This window comes from Thermobia domestica, chromosome 4 (assembly GCF_964235325.1).
Source record: "Thermobia domestica chromosome 4, izTheDome1.hap1.1, whole genome shotgun sequence".
Taxonomy (NCBI): domain Eukaryota; kingdom Metazoa; phylum Arthropoda; class Insecta; order Zygentoma; family Lepismatidae; genus Thermobia; species Thermobia domestica.
This window is the reverse complement of record NC_137457.1, coordinates 300,610,978-300,638,738: the sequence shown is the minus strand read 5'-3', so window position 1 is coordinate 300,638,738 and position 27,761 is coordinate 300,610,978. Positions and strand designations below refer to the sequence as shown.

Sequence of the window (27,761 nt, the reverse complement as noted above, 5' to 3'; positions counted from 1 at the left end):
ATGAAGTACCTTTGTTTTGTACAATAAGTTTTTGTATCGATAAATAATAATTATTTTAATATTTTCAGGATTTTCCGCAGCTCTCGTATGCTGAACGTGAAACATTTCAAGTTTGCACCGACAGCAACATTTGAGTTACACAAATGGCTTTTGATTGTTTAAGAATTGGTTCGATGAAACTAGAAACAAAAATAGAAAATGAATCTATTGAAGATCCTAACTACAAATTATATAAAAACGATAATAATGAATTCGAATACAAGAATACTGTTAAACTATCAGTTCAAAGTGAATTGGAACAATATAAGGACGTTAAACTTCCCATGTCAAAAGAACGTTTGGTGTCTGAATGGAAAATAGATTTAGAAAGTAAGAATAATACCGAAACTGCAGATAGGAAACTAAATTCAAAAGCAATATGTTTGATCAAGCGTTTATCAATGTCTGATTTATCTGTGAACGGTAAACCTCTACAAACTAACAAGGAATTATTAGAATCAAAGTCAAGTAACTTTAAATTTGGTGAGAAGGAACCAAATAACTGCACGTTTGGCTTTAATGAAGACAAAATCGAAAAGAACACTCAGGATGACCGTTGTCGAGAAATAGATGACCGTTCTCAGGAAATTAGGTACGTTTGAATTTTTCTCCATATCTGAGTTTCATTAATTATCTTAAAATTTTATTTATAGTAAAATTTCAATAGTTATAAATTTTTTGTTTACTTTAAATTAGGCTAAGATTACCATAAACAATAAAGTAGAATGAAACGAGTATAGTCGAGTACTTAGTTTCTGGATGCATATTTAACTAAATGATTTCACACTCCACGGTTCAATGAAAAATATTGTAAATAGCGTTTCGGTTTCGGAAATATACGAAAGAACAATTGATTTATACCTTTTACCTTATAGTCTAAAATAAGTCGTTTGGATGAGTTGAAGTAATAAAGTTCGATCCTGAAATTTCAACGAAGATTAATTCGACGTTTTCTTTGGTTTGTATTCCTGGCGAGGCGTAAACCAAGATAATGTTGACTAAACATTGGTTGTATTACTATACCAATATAATGTTTATTTACAATATGCACTATACACTTCTGGTTACAATATGCCAAAGTACTTTCGGAAATAAGTTTTAAAAACTATCTCAAATCTTATAGTAGGTTCATAGCATGGAGCGGTAAGTAGAAGTAACGTATGTAGAAAACACAGTTGATACGGTAAATTGATATTTATATACAAAGAAAAAAAATAGAGCGCTCGGTAGGTGAATGGTATAGATTGTAGCTCTGGCACGTGGGGTCCCTGGTTCAATGCTCGTCTAGGTAAATTTGTGGTGGACAATATTGTGTCAGTGAGTTGTGAGGGTGCCTCCGTTTCCCCCAGATTTTCATACCACGAACTTTTCCAATTTATCATTCATCGTCTCCCTTAACCTGAATAATATTTGAACGTTAAACTGAAATATTTTATTTCATATAATGCAAATAACCGAGAAAAGTTTTAAAATTCCCTTGCATGCCTATTTGAGTCTATTTTGACCTGCTTATTTGAAGAGTATTATTACACAAGTTTTACTGTTTAATATCTGTATTTTTTCAATTTTCTGAGTAATTTTGTCTTGCTGTAATATGTACTTTCTATATTTATACGCATATGTATTTCCTTAGTAAATAAGTTATTGCTTCATCAAGTAAAATTCCAAAAATGCTAATTTGTTGCTTCGTAGTTCATAGCATTCTGTAGTAAGAAAATTTAACTGTTCGAGTACTTCTACTCTTTCTAAAACCACAGTGACAGGTGGCTATTACGTTACATTGGCTTCGCTGTATACGATTCTGTCAACTAATTTCGAGAATTCAGGTAATAGTAAAATTCATGGTAATTCGTTGTTCATCAAAATTAAAGCAAAAATGCAAATCTTCACCGAAGTTATTATATTATGATAATAACGTGTTACAGTTATGAGAAAGAATAAACAACGTTAGAAATGCAGGTGGAAATAGAGTGTACAATTTTTTCGTATTATAAGTGAGAAGACTTACAAGAAAATAGTGCAAGGAAGAATAGTTGGCATATTTATGCAGTCGCAGAAGAGTGATGTTGATGATCCAGATAGCACAAAAGAATTGCAGCAAATGTTTAAAAATTTGCGGAGGCAAGCAAAAAAGCTTGCAGGAAAACTTCCTTCTCAAACGGAAAGTTTGTTGAAAATTTGTTGCAAATAACTAAGTTGGCAGCTGACGAACTTTAGAAAGTTTGCATGGCAAACGAAAATGTTTGCAAAAGCAAATGGAACGTTTGCCATGGCAAAGATGAAATATTTGCCTACAGTTTACAGCAAACGTAATTTGCTAGAAAAATCAAACTTTCTTTGAAATTTTGCTAAAAACATTCCCGAAAATTTGCGGAAAGTGTGCCAAAATTTGCATCAAATTTGTTGAAAACTTTCTAATATTTCTAGTACATTGCAAGTAAACAACAAACTTGCGAGCATACAGCGAATTCATATTGCAGTTATGTTGCAAATATAGAATGGCTGAGGTGTTTTCTTCCTGCAAAATTTGTATACGTTTTACATTTACTTCTTTTGTAGGGAAGTTTGCAGCAATTTGCAATGTACGTTTGGCAGGAAATTTTCATAGTTAAAATTATGTAGGAAAATTCTGTAATTTGCTTAAGAAGTCAGATCATTTTACAGCTCCTTGAAGTAAAGAGGATACAAAATCACAAAATACCTCAATTTTTCATTGTTATTTAATTAAAGTATCTCTCGATGTAATGTTTAAATATAGTTTTACAATTCAGTGATATTCTTACATGCTACAGTTAATGACTGTTAGAATGTAGCCGGAGTAAGCTTCGTTACGCGTTTTATATGCTTAAAGTAGGTCTCAAACCTCAAGCAGCTATGATAATATGACTAATATGAGTTTTATAATTTTTCTACATAAACTTTACATTGCAAATTTCTAGTTAACAGTGCTTTACAAGTTGCATATTATACACTACAAACAGTAATTGCAAAAAGATATACAAATTTTCCAGAAATAAAATATGTATGCTTCCAAAGTAAGTATCCAGCATACTTGCAATGCAATGGAAAATAAGCAGAATTTTAAGTTTCCAAAGTGTTGGAATCCCATGTCTGCATGGAAATAATAAGCAATTTTTGTATGAATTAACATCAATCACGTCGATGCAAAACACTTAAGTCAATCTATTCTAAGTGATCAATCATGTGCCGCTCGACTATCTCCAAAAAATCAATTTTTTTCATGAACGTTTATCCTATATCAGGGTACTTCAAAACCACAATCAATTATTTTTTATAACATTCCATGGCAACACCGGCTGCCGCCATTTTGCGGTTTTTTTTCGATTTTAGGCATTTACGTTGTTTTGAATATCTCAGCATGCATTTGGTTTACCAAATTGAAAATTGTTGGACGTCTCCAACTCATGCAGAGCTAAACTTTGATCTCTTAACATTTTTGCGTAAAACAATTTGAATGGGGTGAAATCAGGGTCTACAGTAGTAACATTTTTGAACATTAAAGACATGTTTGGAAAGAGAAAACAACTAACGTAGTGGTCTGAATTTGTGTGTGCACGTATAGACCGGGGTCATAAGTTAATGCACAAAAATTTACAGACCTATAGCTGCTCCCAAAGGCCTGAAAAAAATCGTTAAGTTGGGGAATTATGCCAATTTTACATGCTTCACTGTCCAATATCTCCAATGGGCCTGGATAAAAAGTCTGAAATTTTGGGAGTAGTTAGTCCTTTAATATACGATAACACACAACAAAGCGCGTTTTGTGTTTTTGAGCAGAAGGAGGTCAAAGTGTTAAGTAAAGACGTCATACTCTAGGAGGTGTTTTGTTCACAAATTCAACTGGAAATTTGTTGAAGTATAATAAAGTAGGATGAATGGTTAATCCAGTCAAGGCTCTCAAGATCGTTTCTTTCCTCTAGTTATAACACTGTCTTATCACACCCACAGTAGTACTGGTGAAGAATATCGCTATCAGCGGAAGACGAAAGTCAAAAGCACACTTGACGAAAAAAAAGTCCGTAAGTACTCGTTGCTCTTGCTGCTTTCTATATCAATGATATTCCATCATTATTATTCTTGTTTTAACTGTCAACTCATACAGAAGACTGTTGTCCTTTCGTTTGATCTACATTCCGCAGTCAGTGTTTACAGCGAGTAAGTGTTCACTGACTTGAGAATGTAGACCAAACGAAAGAACAACAGTCTTCTGTATAAGTTGGCAGCTAAAACAAGAATAATAATGATGGAATATCATTGACATAGCAAGCAGCAAGAGCAAGGAGGACTTGCCGACTTTTTTTTTTTTTTTTTTTGTCAAGGGTGCATTTTGACTTTCCTCGCCTTCTGCTGATAGCGGCATTCTTCACCAGTACTGCTGTAGGTGTGATAAGACAGTGTTATAACTAGAGGAGAGAAATGAGCTTGAGAGCCTTTTCCTGGATTAACCAATTATCCTACTTTTTTTTTTTACTTCACAACAACAAATTTCCAGTAGATTTTATGAACAGAACACCTCCTAGAATATAACGTCTTTACTTAATACCTTGATCCCCTTGTGCTCAAAAACACAAAACACGCTTTGTTGTGTGTTATTGTATACTAAAGAACTAACTATTCCCAAAATTTCACATTTTTTTTTATCCAGACCCACTGGAGATATTGGACAGTGAAACATGCTAAATTGGTATAATTCCCCAACTTTACGATTTTTTCCAGGTCTTTGGGAGCAGCTACAGATCTGTAGATTTTTGTGTATTAACTTATGACCCCGGACTAAATGCACACATAAATTCAGATCTCTACGTAAGTTGTTACCTCTCCCCAAACATGTCTTCAATGTCTAAAAATGTTACTATTGTAGACCCTGATTTCACCCCTTGAAGTGGTTTTAGGCAAAAATGTTAAGAGATCAAAGTTTTAGCTCTGCATGTGTTGGAGACGTCCAGCAATTTTCAATTTCGTAGGACAAATACATGCTGAGATATTAAAAACAACGTAAACGCCTAAAATCGAAAAAGAAAAAAAAAACGCAAAATAGCGGCAGCCGCTGTGTCACCACGGGATGTTGTAAAAATAATTAATTGTGGCTTTGAAGTACCTGATATAGGATAAACATTCATAAAAATTAGATCGTTTTGAAAAGGTCGAGCGCCAATTTTTCTTTTTTCTCGATCACTTTTGCATGGATCGACCCTTTTACTATATTTGCAATCACTGCAAAGGTGTATAAAAAAGAATGTGTGATAAGTAAGCAATAACATAAAAATGGCCCTCTGCTTCTTTACTGCTGACCTTGATTTGTACATATAATTCTAAGATTGTTGAAAAAAGACATGGAGTTAAAGGAACGAAATAACAGATTTATTATACATTAAGGGGAGAAAAGATTTAGTAATTACAATATATCAAAATAACACTGGATCAGAATGAAGTCCAAATTGTATCAAGGAATATTTTCACTTTGTAATATATTTATGTAAACAATGAAAACGTATGATTTTCTTTAGAAAAAATATTTCAATCCAATACAAATCTTGTCTACACACACAGTACTCAATATTTCTCTGAATTTTCTGTTCTTGAAAATTGAAAGTTCCAAACTAAAAGTGGTAATACAAAAAATGAGTAAGAAATGTAGACCTGAGCACTCACGATGCTGCTTACATGTGAGAGCACAGTCATTTTTTACATTGCATCTCAGCGTAGTCATTTTTTACATTGCGTCTCAGAATCCTTCTAATCTGGTTTCTTGTTATGTTACATTGTCCTCTGAAGCGTATGCACTGCTTCTACGTTCTCTGAAATGAGAACTCAACGTTAGATGTGTTTGTTTTTATAACAAGGTGAACATACCCGCTTCGCTGCGTCAGACCAACTACTGCTGAAAACTGAATTGCTAATCGCTTCCACCACGTGGTTACTTTTCAGCCTAATTTCACGGGGTTACCAGAAGAGAACAGTAGTAGTTATAGTTCATTCCTATGTTTATCTTATATTTTATATGTTTAAGTTATTGTTGCGATTTGAAGAGCATGAGTTGGAGATTTTTTAATTAAATTTTGTTGCTGACAATTATTTGCTCATTAATCCATATATACGCGGAAGATTTTTTTGTCACGAAATTAAGTAGTATTTTTAACATTAGTAATAGGGGTGTGCAAGTACCAGAATTAAAAACAAAAACTTTTAAGTATTTGCACTACTTAACGAAAAATACCTGTTGGGAAAACGCAACACCGAGATCGTTATTGAAGGAAATAAAACATTATTTAATAACACCACAAATATTGCGATAAAGCAACTATGGGCATATATGAGTTAATCAAAGAAAGGCTGCGATGGTGAATGCTAAACAGAAAAGTACAATGACAATGGAAAACTGTATGTGGTATGACCTGTAAGGCCTTATTATAATACTTATAATTCTCATTCGCCCCTTTCTTCCCTTCTACGTTGTCAAAAAAAAAAAAAAAAAAAAAAAAAGCTGATATACGTGTTTACTTATTTTAAATGAGAAATCCAAATTCTAAAATCCACTTCTTGGCCCAGGGCCAGAGAGACAGGGTGATACATACGAGCGATATAACGTTTCTTTTGAACCGCATAACCGCCCAATTTTGAACGGACTGAAAACAAACTTGGTTAAAAAATCGGTTTAGAAAATATGGCGGATAGGTTCGATAGCGAGAATGGTCGGATAAAAAAAAAATCAAAAAAGCGACCATACAAATTTTTTAAAATAATTTCTTATTTCTTTTTCGGATAATGATGTTCATACACTAATGTTTTATAAGGAGATATTTTTGAACAACAGATAGAAACAATTCATATTTGCGGAAATAAGTTTTTAAGTTTTTTAAAATTTGGAATCACTGAACCTTTTCATCCGTTCATTCTCGCTAACGAACTCATCCAATATATTTATAACCAATTTTTGTGCAAAGGTTGGTTTAAAAATTACGGCAATTAGTTTCAGAATAAACGTTATATTGCATTGTATACATTTTAACTGATGGTGGTTTTCATGTCAAAGACAACGAGCAGAGTAATTACATATATAGTTTCCGGAATTTCTGACACGAGTATGCATGGTTAAAAATAGCGAGCTCTACTAATTTCTCAATCAAGTTCTATTGTGGTAGAGAACATAATTTTGCTTTAAAATAGTGTAAATGAAATATTCAGCCTCACACGTAAAAACGGTATTACGAAAACTATTTTAAAAGGAAATTACATTTAATTATGCAAATGATTGAATTACAAGCCCAAATAATATAAATTGTATTTTATTACCTTCATATTATACTAATTCTGTTTTTTTCTTCTGCTTGCAAGTGGCGTTATTTGTAATTATGTTCATCGGTAATTTTGCACCCTTTTTATACTGGAAACAGTTCGTTTCTAGAGAAAATCACGAAACATATCAATTTACTTTGGGAGGAGAAGCTGTGCGATATAGCGACTACGACTATTATTTATTAGAGGATTTTTCTTGGTTGGTGATATGATGAAACTGATACGTGATAACACAGAACAAAAAGAAGTTTTTGTTGGAGATTTTATCTATGTCGTCGACAATAGTGACACCTGCTATTTGGAAAAGTACTGACAGACTAGTAAGTGGTCTGCTGTGCATTATCACTCGTTCACGTTGACTATAATGACTCGAAGGATAGTAAGTAACAGATTGTCAAAGATTATGATAAAAGCAAACAAAAAATTAAATTATGTAATAACTAATTTCCTACACTTTTTAAATGAAGTTCTCTGTTGTATTTCTAAACATTTCTATGTAAATGCGGTACAGAGTCGTATCTGGATTTTTGTTAACAAATAAATAGAAGAAATAAATCCAAAATAGTCTAAGAAGCAATAAAGAAAGGAAACAATGTTTTGAAACATTCCATTAACAGACAAAGCAATTTCATGAAGTGGAATTATCTCATAATCCATCAGATGAATGCAGCGTAGAGACTTTGGTAAGTTATTAGTGTTCATTCGTCCTGCAACCCATTTATGTCGTGGGTGGACAAACGCCGTGTGCGGGGGTTTTCTCGGGGTTCTCCCGTTTCCTCCCACTTTCTTCATTCCACCATTTCATTCATCACTCATCATCACTGTTCTTTAGCCTAACCGACATAACCGTGGGACGTAAAACTCAAATATTTCATTTCATTTTTTCATTTCATTTCCATTTATGTCGCGGGCTGTATCTGATGAATTATAATACAAGTGCCATTCATTTAACTCCTTGCGTTGTCGCGATGATTTTCACCTATTAAATGGAATGTTGACAATTACTGATCAAATGTTTCACGATTATTGACCATTAGGACCGAGAAATGTCGTAAAAAAATATGACAATCTGAAACTTCTACTAGTTGTTAGTACATTTCTAAAGGTATAATTTCTCAAAAGTGCCTTGATTTGCTTATCCCGCTATATCCCCCTAAACCCCCTTTTAAATGGTTTTTATATCTTTCACATCTTCGTTAATAGTCATTTTAGACCTTCCAATTCTTTTTACCCTATTACTGAGAAGTGTAGACATTATCATTTTGCGTCTAAGAGTCATTTTTCTGTGGTGTGCAGTTTAATTTTACATCCTTTTAGAACTTTGTGAATTTTTCAATAATTAAAATCGTAAATTTAGTGTTAGTTTAATTTCGCCGGAAAAAGGCCTCGTAACACGAAGTAAAACTAAGAGTCATAATGTGAAATTAAAAAAATAAGGGCATACCTTTAGATTACTATATTTGTCCTAATTATTTTCAAGTAATTTTGTGTGGTTCAAGTATTAAAACAAACCTAACATTAAAATTACCTATAAACGTTACTAACCGTGAACAACCTTGCATATTTCTATTTTGCAGAAACATTAATCTTTCTCCTGTTTGAAACCCTTCTTTCCTGTGTAGGAGAATTGAACAGCTAAATTGTCATTAAGAATTTTCCTCATTACGTTGATTGTATGGTTTTTGACGTCCGTGTCTCTGTGGACATTAGGAGTTGCACCTGGAACATACATACATATTTTCATGACGTATGTGTAGAAGTCGTCCAATTAGAAATATATAGGATAAGCAAAGTCTTTACACATAAGTAGGATTTGTAATTTTATTCCTTATGTTTTCCTCGTTCCAAGTTTCATTCAGTAGGAAGGAATAACAGGAAAACAGTGTAAACATCAAGCGTTGAGACACCGAGTTATCCAGTATTATGGGCTTTCATAAAAGGAAAATATGCTCTTCTAATAACGTAAGCTGTCCTTGTTGAAGCTTGTCGCCTTGTAACCAAGGTGTCCCAGATTCGGTTCCCGGTGGGGGACAATGGTTTGAATCCCACGTTTAACTGTAAGTCCTGTCCTTACGACGTGATCATGAAATTCAGTGGCAAACCACTTTGCCCAGGGACCTTCGGGACAAAGACCTGCCTTCGGACAGAACACATTATGATAAGTAGTGTAAGAATACTAAAATCTTTTGGTTGCAAACTACGTGCTATATACTTTGGCCAAAAAAGCAAATGAAACTGATGTTACCTTGCCACAACATACGGCATTAAGTGACGCAGGAACATACTACTGAAAATCCTAAATAAAAATCACGAAGGAAGCTAATGTGGAATACGTAACAGTCAGCCAAATCTAGGTACCAACAGGAACGAGAAAGGTATTAATTACAAAAATAAATAAATCAAAAATTTTACCAATATACAAGACATTAACTGTTCGAACATGCTGCTCTAAAACTGCAAGACATTAACTACACAAAATTTCGCAGATATCAGGCGGGAAACCTCCAAAACTTTTAGAACAAAGAAACGCGATTTTCTGAAAGCTAAAATTAAGGAACTTGACGATAATAGTAAAAATAAAAACATCCGGGACATGTATTAGGGAATCAACGAATTTAAGAAAGGTTATCAACCTCGTGCTTATATATTAAAGAAATCTGACGGTACAGTTCTCACTGATATGGATAGCATCTTAAATAGATGGAAAGATTTCTTTGACGATTTGCTTAACACGCAACCAAAAACTAGTGTGCATGGAGAAAAGGAGATACACACCGCAGAAGCGTATATTCCAGAACCCAACCGAATAGAAGTAGAAACCGCTATAAAGAAATTAAAGAAACACAAATCTCCGGGTGCAGATGAAATTCCGGCTGAGTTAATTTTAGCTGGAGAGAAAAATTATGGAACAAGATACACAAACTCATTCTCCTTATCTGGAACAAGGAAGAATTGCCACAAGACTGTAAAGAATCTATCATTGTTCCAATTTACAAGAAAGGCGACAAAACTGACTGTAATAATTATCTAGGCATTTCTCTTCTGTCAACATCCTATAAAATCCTTTCAAGTATTCTACTAGCAAGACTGACGCCATACGCAGATGAAATTATTGGAGATTATCAGTGCGGATTTAGACGAATTCGAACAACTATCGACCAAATATTTACCATTCGCCAAATACTCGAAAAAAAGTAGGAATACAATAGCCCGGTACATCAACTATTTATTGATTTTAGAGAGCCGTGCGACTCGGTTAGGAGAGAAACTTTATACAACGTTGTTACAGAACTTGAAATACCGAGAAAGCTAATTAGATTAATTAAGATATGTTTAAACGAATCCCAAAGTAAAGTGCGGGTAGGAAAATTTTTGTACATGAGCTTTCACGTCGAAAATGGCCTGAAACAAGGAGATGCGTTGTCGCCATTATTATGTAACTTTTTTGTGGAATACGCTATAAGGAAAATCAAAAATAGCAACCAGGGCCTACAGTTGAACGGTATTCACCAGGTTATGGCATATGCTGATGACGTAAATTTAATAGGGAATGATAGCAGAACAATAGAAAGAAATGCAGAGATCTTATTAAACGCTTGCAGGGACCTGGGTTTAGAAGTAAATGCAGAAAAAACTAAATACTTGGAAGTGCGTCGGGACCGGAATGCACCAAATTATGGATGCGTTAAAATATTAAATAATACTTTTGATAAAGTGGATAGTTTCAAATATCTAGGATCAATATTAACAGAGGAAAATCATATTCACGGAGAAATTAAATGCCGACTAGAAGCAGGGAATTCGTGTTACTATTCGGTTCAGAATCTCTTGTCGTCGCGAATTCTGTCGAGGAATTTGAAGCTTAAAATATACAAAACAATAATCATGCCTGTAGTTCTGTATGGTTGCGAAACATGGTCACTTACTCTGAGGGAAGAACATAGACTGAAAGTATTTGAGAACAAGATCCTGAGACAAATGTTCGGACCCAAGAGGAATGGAAATGGGGAATGGCGGAAGCTTCATAACGAGGAACTACATAATTTATATGGTTTACCCAACATTGTTAGGTTCGTCAAGTCTAGGAGGCTTAGGTGGGCGGGTCATGTAGCTAGAATGGAAGAAAGTAGAAACGCTTTCAAAGTCTTGACTGGAAGACCAATCGGAAAACGACAATTAGGAAGACCTAGGCGCAGATAGGAGGACAATATTGTTATAGGATCTTATGGGATGTCATATTATACTTTAGGATATTTATGGAATATTATCAGATATTATGGTTTTAGATTTCAATTTTAGTTAAGTTACAATATTTTATGTCATTTAGATTTAAGTTTATTCACATCATCATTTTACTCATTAAATCATGTCACACAAATATTAGGAATAACATTATGTCATGAAAATCATTTAGTTCGCTGACGCTTTATTATTCATTACTAAAAAGCAAATAAAGCAATCTAGTTACATTATGTTAACGAGAGAATTTATACAATGTAGTTATTACGTTTGTCAGACAATTACAATTAGATCAGCGTTTTTATTTTTCAAAATTGAGAACAGAATGTTTATGTTATTGTAAGAATTATATATCTTTTTGTTTTTAAAAATTCTTGGATTGACAAAATTTAAATCATCCGAGAGATTGTGTCCGGGGATTCTAGAGATTTCTGGTCAGCAGAATGTCCTGTCCCAATTGAGTTTCTCAAGAATTCCACGTGCTATCTGGAGCCTGTTGTTGTCATGAATATCTTCAATGTCTGCAACCTCATTTCTTGATTATATAAAACCGTTTCCTTGGAAAGAGAGTTCAGTTAAAAGAAGTTAATAAGAAGTCAACACGAGGTTTATAAGAAGTCGAGAGTTTATCGTAATAGTAATTCAACATGCTTCGCGATACGTACTTGTATCCTAAGTAACGAATCGAGATAAGTTATTTTAACCCGAGATTCGGAAGGATCGAATACAAACTTTATTCACGTGTATTTTCGAGTGATAAGCTCATCTTTCCATGGACGCTTTATAAAGTTTGGAGCTGAACTGCAGATGGGATTACCTGACAACATAGGACCAGTAGTCACCCAGGTATGATATTCTTAAGGCCAGATTTCCCTAATTTCTTTCCTCATGACCTTTCAGATATTTAATCAAGTCAATCTCAGAACACTAAATTCATTGACCAATAAACTGTTACAAATTGAACTACATGCCTTTCTCTAAGTTAAATAACGCCTCCATTGATCAGAACTAAATTATCCTTGGATTTCATGTTACACATCTTGCCTAACTTTTAGGGGCATGTTGAGAGATAAATTACAGATATTTCTCTTAGTTTAGTTTGGTCTCCTCAATCTTGCTACTATCCCCACATTCACTTCATACAAGAGTAGACCAGGCTAACATGCTGAAGATAACACATAATTCATTCCGCCCACCCACCCGCGATTGTTGTTTATTTTTACGTTGTACACATACATGAACTGCATATACATCTTGATCCGTGGTTTGATTTTAATTTTATGTATTAATTATCTGGAATAATGATTGTGTAAAATTTTAGTTTGGTAATGACTGAAGGTATTTTGACTAGAAGTAAGAAAGCTATCAAGGACATTGATGTTGGTATAGAAAATATTAGTAAAATATTAACCCCACGGCGACAAGAAAATAAGAATACTAGAGTTTTGAAATTTCCTAGCATTGAATCTAAAGTAGAAAATATGGCAAATCAAGGCGGTAGTACACCACCAGAACAGAAAATAGCTGTCACTGTATTTTCAGATTACGGTAGATTACCTAGATTTGACCTCATGAATGATAGTGACATAGTATCTTTTTTTGAAGAATTCGATGATGCTTGCGACATAGCAGGTTATGACGATAATAAAAGAAAAACCTTATTACCGTCAGTATTTAAAGGAGTTGGCCGCCAATGGGTCAAATTATTTTTGAAAAGAAAGAATACTGAGACCACACCTTACGCGACACTTAAAAACAGCTTATAGACGAATTCACAGGTTCATCATTTAATGTAGATATCGAAGATCGGATTAGAGATAGACTCCAAAGGGAAGACGAACCAGTAATTAATTTTGCATATGACATTCTAACCCTAGCCGAAAGACTAGATGACAAAATGTCTGATATGAAGAAAATAGGTCTTATAGCATCAGGTTTATTACCTTACTATATTGATAAGGTAGGAACGAAATCTTATGCTAGTTTAGATGAATTTCTAAATGATTTACAGCTCTTAGAGAAAAATAAGGTGAAAATAGTTAGAAGGAAAAATCGTACAAATAATGAACCTAAAGAAACTGTTCGAGAAATATTAAATAAATTAAGAAAGCAAGACAGTGACGATGACTCAGATTTAGAAGAATTAGTGGCGAAAATTTCAAAGAAAAAAGACGAAAAGCAGATTAAACAAGAACCCGCGAGTTTTACTCCGCTAGCTAGTTTAGAAAAGAAATTAGAAGAATTACAAGTAGCCTTAGCTGAATCAAAGAATAATGGTAATCATAGCCAGAAAAATAATCAGGCGAGAAATCAAGACCAATATAATAATAGAGGAAACAACAATAACAATAGGAGACAATCCAAAGGTAGAAATTTTAAGAATCAAGGACATAGAAATTATAACAACACGGGAAATAACTTTGGAAATAGAAATTCTAGACAGAGAGGAAATAATAGAAATTTTCAAAGAGGTAGAAATTTCAGAGGCAATAGACCCACATATAATAATTATCAATATCAGCCATACAATAATCAAACACCATGTTGTAATCATCATCAATACAACGCATGTCAAGGAAATTCAAACACTCAATTAAATTCAAACGCACAACCATTTGTTCCAAATAAGGCAAACCAACATCAACATCAGTGTTCTTGCAATTTTTCTTTAAACTAAAAACTGCAGTAAATGGCAGAGGCACATTTACTGGGATCAAAAATAATAGAAGTAGAGAACTCTTAGCCCCTATTAGTTGCGAAAATAATATGGTGTTTTTACCAGTTAATATTCACGGAACATTGTAAAATCAATCATTGATTCTGGATCGCAAATATCAATAATTTCTAACGATCTTGTACCACCTACAGCCAAAATAATTAACAGAGAAACGAAAATAAAAGGAATTACACAAAATATGCTCACAATAGATAAAGTCGCGATAATAAAATTTACTATTGCTGGAAAGAATTTTCATCATTTGTTTCGCATAATCAATGGATTTCCCAATAGATTATTAATTGGAAACGATTTTCTTAGTATTCAAAGAGCTAAAATTGATTATGGTAGGAAAATCATGAGTATTCAAAGATTCGGTCGTCCATCTTTACCAGTAATTAAAACAAATGGATCAGTCAAAAATTCGACACAGGTTGAAAATAACATCGAACCCATGAACGTTTCAAATGAAACGGCACATATTTTAAAAGCATGTTTAGTTCCTGTATTTATTACACCCCGAAAATGTTTCATTTGGCCAAAGTCAACTGTTACCATCCCAGTAAAACTTAGAAATTCTTGGTCCGGATGTGAAACAATGTTAGAGCCTAACTTAGAACTTCAATCAAAAAAGGGAATTATTTTTCCTCGCGTTCTTTTTAAAAAAAATGATGACGTCATACAAGTGACAAATTTCACTTGTGAGAAAGTTGTTTTGAATCAAGGTACTGTTCTAGGGAGAGGAGAAACATGCATCTCAAAGAAAGATCTACAGGAACAGGGCTTAACAAAAGAAGAAATTGACGAAATAATTAACGCTAGAAAGGAATTCGATAAATCCCGTTTGGTTATTGGAGATAAGGCCGATCCCGCAATCAAGAAACAATTGGAAGATCTTTGTTTTGAATTTGCAGATGTCTTCGCATGGAATAAAAATACAATTGGGAAAGTTAAGAACTATGAACACCACATCGAGCTGAAAACGAAAGTTGCGTTTCACCGCCCACAATACCAAGTTCCCGCCGCTCTGCGACCTCTAGTGCGAGAGCAAATCAACATCTTACTAGATCAACAAATCATTGAAAGATCAGAAAGTCCTTTCAGTAACCCAATGTTATTTATTCAGAATCCAGATGGTTCATTACGTTGCTGTTTGGACTCCAGGGTTTTGAACAAATATGCAGAGTTTCATACAATTTCTTTACCTCAAATTCATCAAATTTTGACAACGATGAGTGGACATAATTATATTTCAGTCCTTGATATAAAATCTGCTTATTTTACCATCCCAATTACACCAGAATCGAGACCATGTACATCGTTTAATATTCCTGGTTTGGGAGGTTTTCAGTTCCAACGGCTTCCCCAAGGCTTTGTTTCTGCAGGCACCATATATTCTAGGATTATGGCAATGACCTTAGCGAACGTCCACCCAGAGAATGTTAATTGTTACATGGATGATGTTTTCCTTTGGTCGAATTCGCAAGAACACATGCTAGACATATTAAAGGCAAATTTTGTTCGTTTACGTACCGCAGGACTTAAACTATCAGTGGAGAAATGTAAATTTATACAAGAAAAAGTTTTGGCTTTAGGACACATCGTATCGAACAGCGGATATCAGATAAGTGAAAAAACTATCAAAGCGATAAAATCTTTTCAACCCCCCAAATCTCAAAATGAATTAAGATCTTTCTTAGGACTCACGAACTATGTGCGCCGATTTTGTAAAGATTACGCTGAATTAGTAGCTCCTTTACAGCGCATGACACGAAAGAACACTAAATTTATTTGGGACGAAGAAAAGCAAAAAGTATTTGAAAAACTAAAACAAGTTCTTCTAGATGCACCACTGTTAGCACCTTATGTTCCAGGAAAGCCTCTACGCTTATGCACAGATGCTCTCACCAACTCAATTGGAGCGGGGCCTCCTGCAACAGCAATCAGATGGTTCTTGGTCACCTTTAGGCTATTACAGCAGATTATTAAGACCGGAGGAAACACGACGCCATATTGTGGAAATAGAACTTTTAGCTATCTTGTCTGCGTGTAGAGCATTCAATTTCTTTTTGGCATTAACGAATTTGAACTGTTAACAGACTGTAAAAGACTTACACATTTAAAAACATCACCGAAATTATCACCAAAACTTCTTCGTTGGGCACTTGAACTTGAAAGTTACCGTTACATTCCTATACATATAGCTGGCAAAAACAATCTTGCAGATATTTTAAGCAGAAATACGGACATCGAGAAAACAAAAGAAGATTTCGATCCTGAACAACTAGACGTATTTTTAACATTCCAACAAGGCTTAGATGTTGCTAGATTGCAGAAAGAAGATAAATTTTTTGGACCGATCTATGAAGCAATTCAAGATCCCGAAAATTGTTCCACCACTCTAGAAAGAACGAAGAAAATGTATGAAATTAAAGATGATCGTCTATACAGGATTCACCGTTTCGCTAATGGAAAGAAGCTTCTTTTGTGTATACCATACAGCATGAGGGATGCAGTTTTTAACCAAGCTCATTCTGACCCCATGGGCGGAGGTCATTTTGGCTACAGTAAAATGTATAATGCGTTATATAAGAAAATCTATATTCCCAATTTGAAAGGCTTTCTACATGAGAAATATGATACTTTTATAACGTGTCAAGTTAACAAACGAAAACAGGGAAAAATAACGTTACATCCACAAACATACCCTCAATTTGGACCGATGGAGTCGATCGTCCTCGACGAGATAGGACCCCTTCCATTGTCTGGAACCCATAGGCACAAATACATTCTAGTAATGATTGACATGGCCACACGTTACATCATCGCTAAGTCAATTTCCAATGTATGCGCGGAAGAAATCTCTCAAATTATATATGAAGAACTAATACTAAAGTTTGGAATCCCAAGGCAAATTTTATTAGACCGTCTTGCCTCTCATCGAGGGAAATTAATGGAAGAAATGACAGAAAGATTCGGAATATCTTTGAATTTTGCCGATACCGGAGCTCATTTCTCAATAGGTCAAGTAGAGAGAATAAACGCAATTCTCCAGGATACGTTAAAACACTACGTAGATAAAAAGATAAATTCTTGGGATATCGTTCTTCCAAGCATAGTTTTTACTTTAAACACCCATGTACATGAAGGGACAAAATTTTCTCCTTTTTATCTTCTTCATGGATACGATGCGCGAATGAAAATAGACCACGTTTTTGACTTACCTTATAATCATCAAGAGAATGAGGAACGTTTCTCAGCGCTAAAAGAAGCTCGTGATTTAGCTTACAAAAACTTGCAAAAGCAATATAAACAACAAAGACGATACATGGAAAAGAAATATAAACAAGAAAATTTCATTCCAGGTCAACGAGTCTTAATAAAAGAACTAGGACAGAAACCCGGAATTCCAGCTTGTTTTTCCAATAAATATAAATTAATAGGTTAAATACTTGAAAAAGTGAATGAAAATTCATATAAAATAAAATACGTGAACGAAAAGAAGCAAACCAAAATTGACACTTTCGATATTCGAAGATTAAAATTATACAATGAGGCATGTGAGAATTAAATTAAAAAAAAGAAAGAAAGAAAATGAATATTGATTATCCTATGGTAGTAATATTGTTGTTCTTCTACCGGGCGAGTCGGTGCGCACGGCTGAGACACCTTCTCAGAAACATAACACCTTTTTCTGACATTCAGGAAATGGGATGTCTTTTGAAGGCAATATAGTACCATTGATAATCTAACAAAAAAAAAAATTGGCTTAGAAAATGTTTGACTTCAGCTATTTAAAAAAAAATATCAACTTGAAATTTTACATTTGTTTCTAGCTGTTATTTGAGGCTGATGACTCGATCTTCGCTAACCGAAAGTAGGCTGCTCATAACAAAGACTAGAAATGAATGCTGGCGAACGTACTCAAATACGTAAAATTTCGACGAGATACCACAGAATTCATGATTGATTTTAGCCTTTAGCATTTAAAAAAAAGTTTTTAAAATCACATATATATAAACATTGTAGTAACGATATAAATAGCACAGTAAAGAATAAGTTAATATATTAAAATAAATTATGGTACTCACCTAAGTAAGATTCCATGTACATTAATTGTAAGCGCGTGACCATCCATTATTATTCTAGCGCGTAAGTCCATACACACTAATTTTAAGGTTCCATCACTTCTTTGGTTTCCATAAATCTCAAATATTTAATAATATATCTATACTAAGCTTCATGTTTGTAACGAACATTTTTGTTCACATGTAGATCAAATTTAAGATCATAGATTTAAGATTCACTTTCAATCATCTATGATTCACTTCTAATCATCTAAGATTCATTTTCATTTTTCTATTTTAGAGTGTAACATTTAAAAAAAAAGAGACAAATTAAGAATCTGAAGCTATAAATATTTGATATGTTGATAATTAGAGTACTCAATTACTTAAATGCTATTAACTGATAAATAAGTTATTAATTATTGATTATTTTTATTATTAAGCTATTAACCACCTAGCTACAACAAATATTATCTTATGGCTTGAATATATGCTAAGCATATTTATAAGTTGCCATTTTTAAATGAAAAGTATAATAATAAATACAGTTTTAGAAAATCGATCAAATATTCGATTTTAGATACTGTACTACGGTATAATTTAGAATATATAATGGTTAAATATTCATACTATTTATGAATTTAGATACCATTAAGATACCATCTATTGTGGTTATTTTTTAACTTCTCACGAGCTACATGGAACCAACAAATTAACACCAATATTTTAGAACCTACATCCTAGTGTTTAAGCCACGATTAAATTATTTAAGTATTTATTCCGCATCTACACTTAATTTATGAGTTTTCTCTACAACACATACAGATTATGGTAATTCTCCACACCACGATATTAGTATTAGGAATTCTTTAATTTTATAATTATAATGTATTTTGATTTTGAAAGAGAAAAGCTAAAAAGAACAAGACCTTCTTCAACTATTATATGTTAACATCACTAATGCTTCAACATAATTTCTTTCAAACGCATTCTTGCACAACTCACACACTGACCTACATTCTTATACACAAGGCCAAGGCTCATCACGGTCAAGCACTCACGTAATAAACAATATTTATTTTAACACCACTTTTCTTTTTCTGAGATTTATTTTATCTGAATCCCTAATCCCTACCCCAACCCTTCCAAAATTTCTGGCCACACCACGAACAAGAAGAATATCACCTCCATCAACAGAGGATGCACCCAGTGAATTTAAATGGATCAAAGACGATAAAACTTTATCACAATATGAATGCATTTTATCATCAGTGGAGTTTCCAATTTTGTGAAATTATACCACCAACCCACACAGAGACACTCACCAGGAAAACTACTAAATTTTGGAAAACGTTCAACACGGATTTCCACTCGCAACCATTGCAGAAAAGGACTGTGATATCCCAAGTTTCTCCTGGAAATTCGTAGCTAATTCCAACTCATCACTTTACAGTGTGCAATCTCTATTATGTGTTTTTACACCACAAGTAATTACACCTGATTAAAATAGTGAGAAGTGATGATAAATATTTTATTAAAAATAGTGTTTTCAGTGGAAAGCTTCACAGAAATCAAACAGTGGAGATTTATGTCCTTGGTGTTTAAGTGCAAAAAGCAGTGAAGTTAACAACAAGAAGAAATAATTATTTTTGTTCTTTTAATCATCTCTATTGAAGATGCAAACACTTATGTGGAAACAACTGTTTCAGCACATCGAGTTTCATGACACGCTGGTTAGCGTAAGTGCAAAGGTTTCTTATTAATTGTAGAAGCGAATCACAACTCATCCCGCCGATAAGACAGAAATCATAAACTTTCATTCATTGGTAGTAAGTGTAACCCTCGCTATCTGTGATTCACTACAGTATCCTTCTGATGTTTTGCTTTTCTGTCAACAGATGGCAGCTCATACTGGGACAACTCATTATATGCATTTTATAGTTATGCACTGTAGTGAACTAAATAAAAACTACAAACTCTAATATTGCAAAAAAAAAGAAACAATTTTCGCAATATATATATATATATATATATATATATAAATGGACAGTATTTCATCTGCAAAAAAAAAAAGTTATTACTTTATATTATTATTTTAACATTTCGAATATTGCCAGTGCAAATTTAATAGCAATATTCTCATATCAAGATTAACTTTTATTTTATCTCTTTTTATTTTATCATATTAAGAATGTATATATATTTATATTTTTATTTTTCATGTAAATTATAATTTTATTTTCATTTTCGACAGCACGAATGTGTCGAAGTTTTACTCGCCGAGGGATGTTATAGGATCTTATGGGATGTCATATTATACTTTAGGATATTTATGGAATATTATCAGATATTATGGTTTTAGATTTCAATTTTAGTAAAGTTACAATATTTTATGTCATTTAGATTTAAGTTTATTCACATCATCATTTTACTCATTAAATCATGTCACACAAATATTAGGAATAACATTATGTCATGAAAATCATTTAGTTCGCTGACGCTTTATTATTCATTACTAAAAAGCAAATAAAGCAACCTAGTTACATTATGTTAACGAGAGAATTTATACAATGTAGTTATTACGTTTGTCAGACAATTACAATTAGATCAGCGTTTTTATTTTTCAAAATTGAGAACAGAATGTTTATGTTATTGTAAGAATTATATATCTTTTTGTTTTTAAAAATTCTTGGATTGACAAAATTTAAATCATCCGAGAGATTGTGTCTGGGGATTCTAGAGATTTCTGGTCAGCAGAATGTCCTGTCCCAATTGAGTTTCTCAAGAATTCCACGTGCTATCTGGAGCCTGTTGTTGTCATGAATATCTTCAATGTCTGCAACCTCATTTCTTGATTATATAAAACCGTTTCCTTGGAAAGAGAGTTCAGTTAAAAGAAGTTAATAAGAAGTCAACACGAGGTTTATAAGAAGTCGAGAGTTTATCGTAATAGTAATTCAACATGCTTCGCGATACGTACTTGTATCCTAAGTAACGAATCGAGATAAGTTATTTTAACCCGAGATTCGGAAGGATCGAATACAAACTTTATTCACGTGTATTTTCGAGTGATAAGCTCATCTTTCCATGGACGCTTTATAAAGTTTGGAGCTGAACTGCAGATGGGATTACCTGACAACATAGGACCAGTAGTCACCCAGGTATGATATTCTTAAGGCCAGATTTCCCTAATTTCTTTCCTCATGACCTTTCAGATATTTAATCAAGTCAATCTCAGAACACTAAATTCATTGACCAATAAACTGTTACAAATTGAACTACATGCCTTTCTCTAAGTTAAATAACGCCTCCATTGATCAGAACTAAATTATCCTTGGATTTCATGTTACACATCTTGCCTAACTTTTAGGGGCATGTTGAGAGATAAATTACAGATATTACTCTTAGTTTAGTTTGGTCTCCTCAATCTTGCTACTATCCCCACATTCACTTCATACAAGAGTAGACCAGGCTAACAATATTAAGATGGATCTCGCAAAGATTGGAATACAAAGTAGAAACTGGATGCAGTTAGCTAAGGATAGAAGTCAGTGGAGAGGTTTTGTGAACGCGGCATTGAACCTGCGGGTTCCATAGGCCATAGAGTTAGTTGGTTAAAGTTAACTGTTCGAACGTAGTAAAAAGTTGCTTTCTGGAAAATGAAATATTCTCATTAGCAGTACCTTCAAACAAAAGTTTATACATCAAAAGCGTTCAACCAACTTTCTAATCATCGTCATTGATAACATATACACAGAAAAATATATTGAAAGATATTTTCTCTTAATCAGTTCGAAAATACAAAAGAATTAGACTTTCAAGTTCGATCATTTTGCATTACAAATTGATGAAGGAAGAAGTATCTTCCGAAATATCTTTTTGTGCATGTTGTCAATGACGGTGATTAATTAGTTATTTGAAGAATTTTAATATTTTCCCTATCATCGTCCGCTACATAATTTGTTAACTGTATTTTAGAAGGTTTTACACATCACTGTAAATGAACTATAAAATTAGGTTACTTACCAACTTCAGTCGCTGCGTTCTATCTTGGATACGTTTCTCATCGACAAGTGAAAATTACTGCGTTGTTCGCAAAGGTAGAAATGTGATGAAGGCAAACTGGTCACTTTCGTCCACGAACGAGGACAAACTGCCACCCGGACGTTCTTTCTACTCTTGTTCTATCCATGTAACTTTAGCGAAAATATTTGCTACCGTTGATTGAAGGCGAAGTAATTCTTCAAATATTCTTTCATTTGTGAAAAAAAATATGATTTTCGAGAGACTATTTTCATTAACGGCTACAATAAACTTAACATGCGTGGAATAGGGTATTGTACGTAGGAACTTATTCTTAGAGTATAAATTACATTATTCTATTGAAATAGAATATCAAAGTGCGTTACATCGTCATGGTTATCGACTACAGTTTGTCTCGATAACATGTTGAGGAATCAGGATATATCAATATTTTTAAAAAAGGAATACAATTTGTTGGGCAAATTGATAAGGCTCGTCTTTTCGCAGAGTTTTAAATTGAAATTATTAAGACTTAGAAATTACTGTGAAGACTACGAAACAAAGATAAATGTCCTAGAAATGAAGGCAATGGTACTGGCGCGAAGGGAAATACGGATTAAAATCGGAGGACTCGTACAACATCTTTCGTACGCAAGATGTGAAATGTGAACATTAGAGTAGGAATGGTAAACGAAATGTTTAAAAAGATAGACTGATTTTGTGCAACCCTGAACAAAGGATTGCAAATATGGTTCATAGTTCTTTTTTTAATGGAGCACTGCGTAGGCCGAGGCGGAAATATGGACTTAATACTATATTACTTTTAAGAATGTATTACTTAATGTCACGTGATTTGAAGACGGAACACTTGTGGTTTCCCTTTCGTGTACAATCACATTTTCTCGTACGCCACTATATTCGTTTTTCTGTTCAGCACTACTTGAACCGGAGTTCTTTTCCTGCGGTACGGAGGAACGTGAAGGTGTAGAAAAAAAAGGCTTCGAATACGGGAAACCCATGGGACCTCTGTTGTGAGACACCAGCATATCATCGTCAGGTGTTTCTAGTTCTTCACCTGGGTACACTTTTCTGTGTACTTTTGTTTTCCAATTTGGTCTTCCAACCACCTCCTCTTCTGTCTGTTTTTAAATTAGATGTTAAATCTGCCCTTGGCAGGTCTAATCTCGCTGCTGAATAGCTCTCTAAAGTAAACAAGAGAACAATATAATGCACAGAGTTTCTACGCATCTCGAGAAATAAAATTACCTGACTGAAATTCCAGTTCAAACATAAATTTTTTCTACGTTCAATATTAAGTGAGAAACATTTATTTTCAAACTTACAATATGCTAATTATACATTTTAACTATATAGAAAGTACAGTGGATCTCTATATAATGATGAAATAATATTTTAAGTAAACAATTGGTGTTAAGATCTTTAATTAATGGAAGAGAATTTCCTTTTTTCTTCCAACAATTTTTTTCGGCGGCCCTTGTAACGATGATTTAATACCGAATACTTTTTTATGCAACTTCTCTTACAGTTTTCTGTCAGACTTATTTCGTTGTAGTGTGTATGCAACTAAGGAACTGCATTTCTTCGCCTATCCACAATTATCTTCTTCAACACACATTAAACGACAAAACACTAATAAAACAAGTAAAATTCGTATGAAGATATAGTTTCGGCTTAAATTGCGTTTTGATCGCTTATATTGGATCCAATATGACGATTATTTTTTTAATAAAAAGTGCCAAATGATATGGTAACTTAATGTTTTTCGCCATTCGGCATTTATGTTACTTAGCCAAGCCGGTTGGAGTGTCGAGAAAAAGAGACAAAGTTGCTAGAGTAGTAGAGGATTCCCACTCTCTTCCCCCCCTCAAATGCAGGACAAATCACAAATTTTCCAGGACTTCGACATAGGAAGGTATAATAGGATTGCAACTGTAGGTTTAAAACTCACAACAGTGAAATGAAAAGTACAGTAACTTCTGCAGTGAATATTAATGCAAGTACAGTATTAATACATAATAATTACCTAGGTAAATACACAAAGGAGAGCGTGATGTGCTTTTTTCCCCTTTGTTTTTGAGGCCCCCCCACGTTCTTTATAACTATCCTATCCATCCACATCCAGTACATGTGTTTTCATTCTTTTGTGTATGACATTTTAATTGTGCAGCCAACAAATTTACAAACATCACAAATAAAATTTTCGTACATGGCATCTTCATTACATGATACTGTGACGAATATAATTAGGGGAAAAGGTATTACCGTAAGACGGGGTTACTTTGCACAAGATGTAAGCCATTTTAAAGAAATCGCAAGTAACTTACAAACAGGCTTGGCTGGTTTAAACCAAGGTTTAAACCAGCTGGTTTTTTTTAAAAAAAAACCAACTGGTTTAAACCAAAAAACGAAAATGTTCGTAAAAGTGTAAGTGTTTGTAAAATCTTGATGAACACACATTTGTGGGTTATCACGTTTCACTCCCATATATTATTCGTATTATATTCAGACCTAAATTCCCCATTCATTACTCAAAAAGATTATACTACAAAAGCAACTTTTTTTATATATAAGTTTATAAATGTTTGTTTTGTGATTTTTTTGTGGTTATTATTGTCATGTAATTGCAATCAAAGAAAAGTTCTAAATATTGTTTTGTTTCAATGTTTACTATTGATAAAATACATCGAAATGCCGTAAATTTTGTGTGTGTGTGTGGGGGGGGGAGGGTCATACAGATCCCACGAGAGGCATTTAGTGAAATGAGAAGTATCTTCGGTATCTATTTATGTATAAATGAGTCTGAGCCAAAGTGGACTCAAATAATTCGTATCTTTGTGATATGCAAATTAAGTCGTTGTATTTCTTTAATTTGGACCAATAAAAGTCGTTGTTAACTAACGAATTAAATTAGTTCTTCTGTACTCCGTAGTACTTTGAAATTGTCCATATGTAATTCAGTATAATGGTTTCACTTGTGCAACTGTTTATCTTTTTGTCCTTCTGAAATGACTCTTGACAGCTATATTAAGAAGCATGTAAAGATCAGTGTAATGTATTTTTATCAGGATTCCTTCGTGAGTGAGTCGGTGGCCAATTAATCCTGGTTCCGAGTTCAAATGGAGGACAATTTCTCTCGGATGTAACTCGAGAAGCAGCTTTTGTTCCGCTTTAAGCTTATGTGACCCCTTCCAGCATAACCCGGCTGTTGCATAATAACATCAAGGCGAAACAAACTTATTTCTGTCCATATATGATATGAATATATAGAGCAAATTATTTAAACCAAATAAACCTGGTTTAAACCAAAAAAACCTGGTTTAAACAAAAAACCGGGTTTTTTGTTTTTTTTAAATAAAAACCATGGTTTTTGCCAACCCTGCTTACAAACGCAATGATTTAGAAGACTGTATTTTAAACATATAATAGCTAGATATATAAGGAAAACATTAGTGCAAGTTCCTTAGTAAACATTCAGTAGAACCATAGTTATTGAAATATAAAGTTTGGTGCAAAGTATAACTGGGGTTACTTTGCAGAACATACAAAAAAGTATGTTCGACATAAGAACATAACACTTCTGTGCAATGTTTTCCCTTCAGTATTTATACATTTTACTTTCTACACAAAACTGCATGCAGTCTTCGAATATTGATATTAGAATGATGCTACTGGTATTAGTACTTAGTTTGAATTATCGATATTTGTAAAGAAAATTATGTATTTTCTGGTACCGGTACAGGAATCGCATTCTAATAGTTTAGCATATGTCCCACAAAAATGCCAACTCAGGAACAGAATAAAATCCCCCTGAACTGATTTGCCTTGGTTGTTCCTTATGTCCAAGAATATAATCCCAACCGTAATTAGTGGGAGATTTACGGGATTTGGGACTTTCAATCTGAAGCCCACCCAAATTGCATGATTTCTTTTTTCAAAAATCTAATGTTAGTAATTCCTATGCGTATAAGTTGAAGAGCTCCCCCAAAAGTCTAGTCATTTCTAAAAAAATAAACGTAGTATTTGTGAGTGAAGCCTCTCTCAAACTACTTTTCGGGATCCGCCACTGTTCATAATTTATTTTTCAACAAGAAATTCATTCCAGCATCTTTCTAAATAGGAAATTTACCTAAATTTAGAATGCAGGAGTTTCCAGTAGTAATAATTCCCTATCCAAGCGGCATTTTGGGGCGGTGCACTAAGCAACCCCGAGTAGAGACTGAAACTGCCTTCTCCCAGTTTTACTTTTTTATGACTTTAAAACGTTTCACATTTCAATTTCAACTATTGCATCGAAGTTCCATTATATACAGTAGTATTCTACGAAACTGACTTTGACGGAAAATCTCGTACGTGATATCTTTCAAATTTTGGTGGCCTTTACAGTGACTGCTTTCCATACCTCTACAACAATGAACCCTCTCGGTAATTAGAACTGATGTTAACCGCCAACATTATAGCCAAAATACAGTTAGATGTTCTATCTTATGGTGCCAGTTGAAATTTCCTCTTTTGTGTTAATGGTTTTGCCGACAGAAGACTCTAAAACTCTTTTCGTATTTTGTGCAAAGTAACCCCTGATGTGCAAAGTAACCCCGTCTTACGGCATGTTATAAGTTTTTCAACTGAGTATGGAGGTGTGTGATTTTATCATCTACAGACACAATCTCTTTTTTTCTTTAGCGAAGCTGCTCAACTCACAGCTTTGACTTTATCAATAAAGTAAGACAAGACTTTACTTGTCGTAAATAGCATTCATAAAAAAATTTACTGAAGAGTAAGTACTGTTGCAAAAATAGACTGATTATGGGGGATTGGTACTGGTACAAAGCACGGTTTCCGGAGGATAGTGCTGGTGAAGACAGCATCCAAGAATGGGTTGACAGACTAGTGGATGACAGAAGAGAAGAATTCTCCCAGCTAAACATCGAGAAAGCCCACCAACCATCCACACATGTAGGATCATGACAAATTATTATTCAGCACATAAACAGGAACAGAAAACAAAAATAGTAGTCAATTAAATTCTTCATTATCATTATGAAAAATCTGACACAGTATTTCTGTAAATTTCAAGGACAGAAATGCATTTTCAAGGAGTTTTCCAGTATGTTTACAGGATAAAATAAATTCAACATTTCCAGGTTTTCCAGGATTTCCAGAACAAGTGATAACCTGGTAGCAGTTGTAGTAGGTTGTCGCGCAGGAGTAATAATAGAGAAGGTGGGGTTAGAAGCCCCACAGGGCTCGTGATGTTCTCAAAATTAATTACAGTAGTAGTAATAGTATGTCGGGCTAGAAGCCCCGCAGAGCTCATTGTGTTCTTTCTCGAAATTAATCAC

At 33.8% G+C, this 27,761-nt stretch overlaps 1 protein-coding gene across 7 annotated transcripts in view; it reads left to right on the top strand.

The window, feature by feature from the left end:
- The window catches only part of LOC145684247 (uncharacterized), a 48,301-nt gene that overhangs the window by 7,002 nt on the left and 13,538 nt on the right, over positions 1–27,761 (top strand). For 6 of the 7 annotated variants that reach the window (XM_081756365.1, XM_081756363.1, XM_081756367.1 and 3 more), the window contains one exon: positions 69–631. In XM_081756365.1, the coding sequence (XP_081612491.1) occupies positions 144–631 (488 nt within the window). In that variant the 5' untranslated portion in view covers positions 69–143. Of the gene's footprint in view, positions 1–68; positions 632–20,632; positions 22,119–27,761 lie in introns of those variants that run through there. The other variant, XM_081756368.1, reaches the window with a different exon arrangement.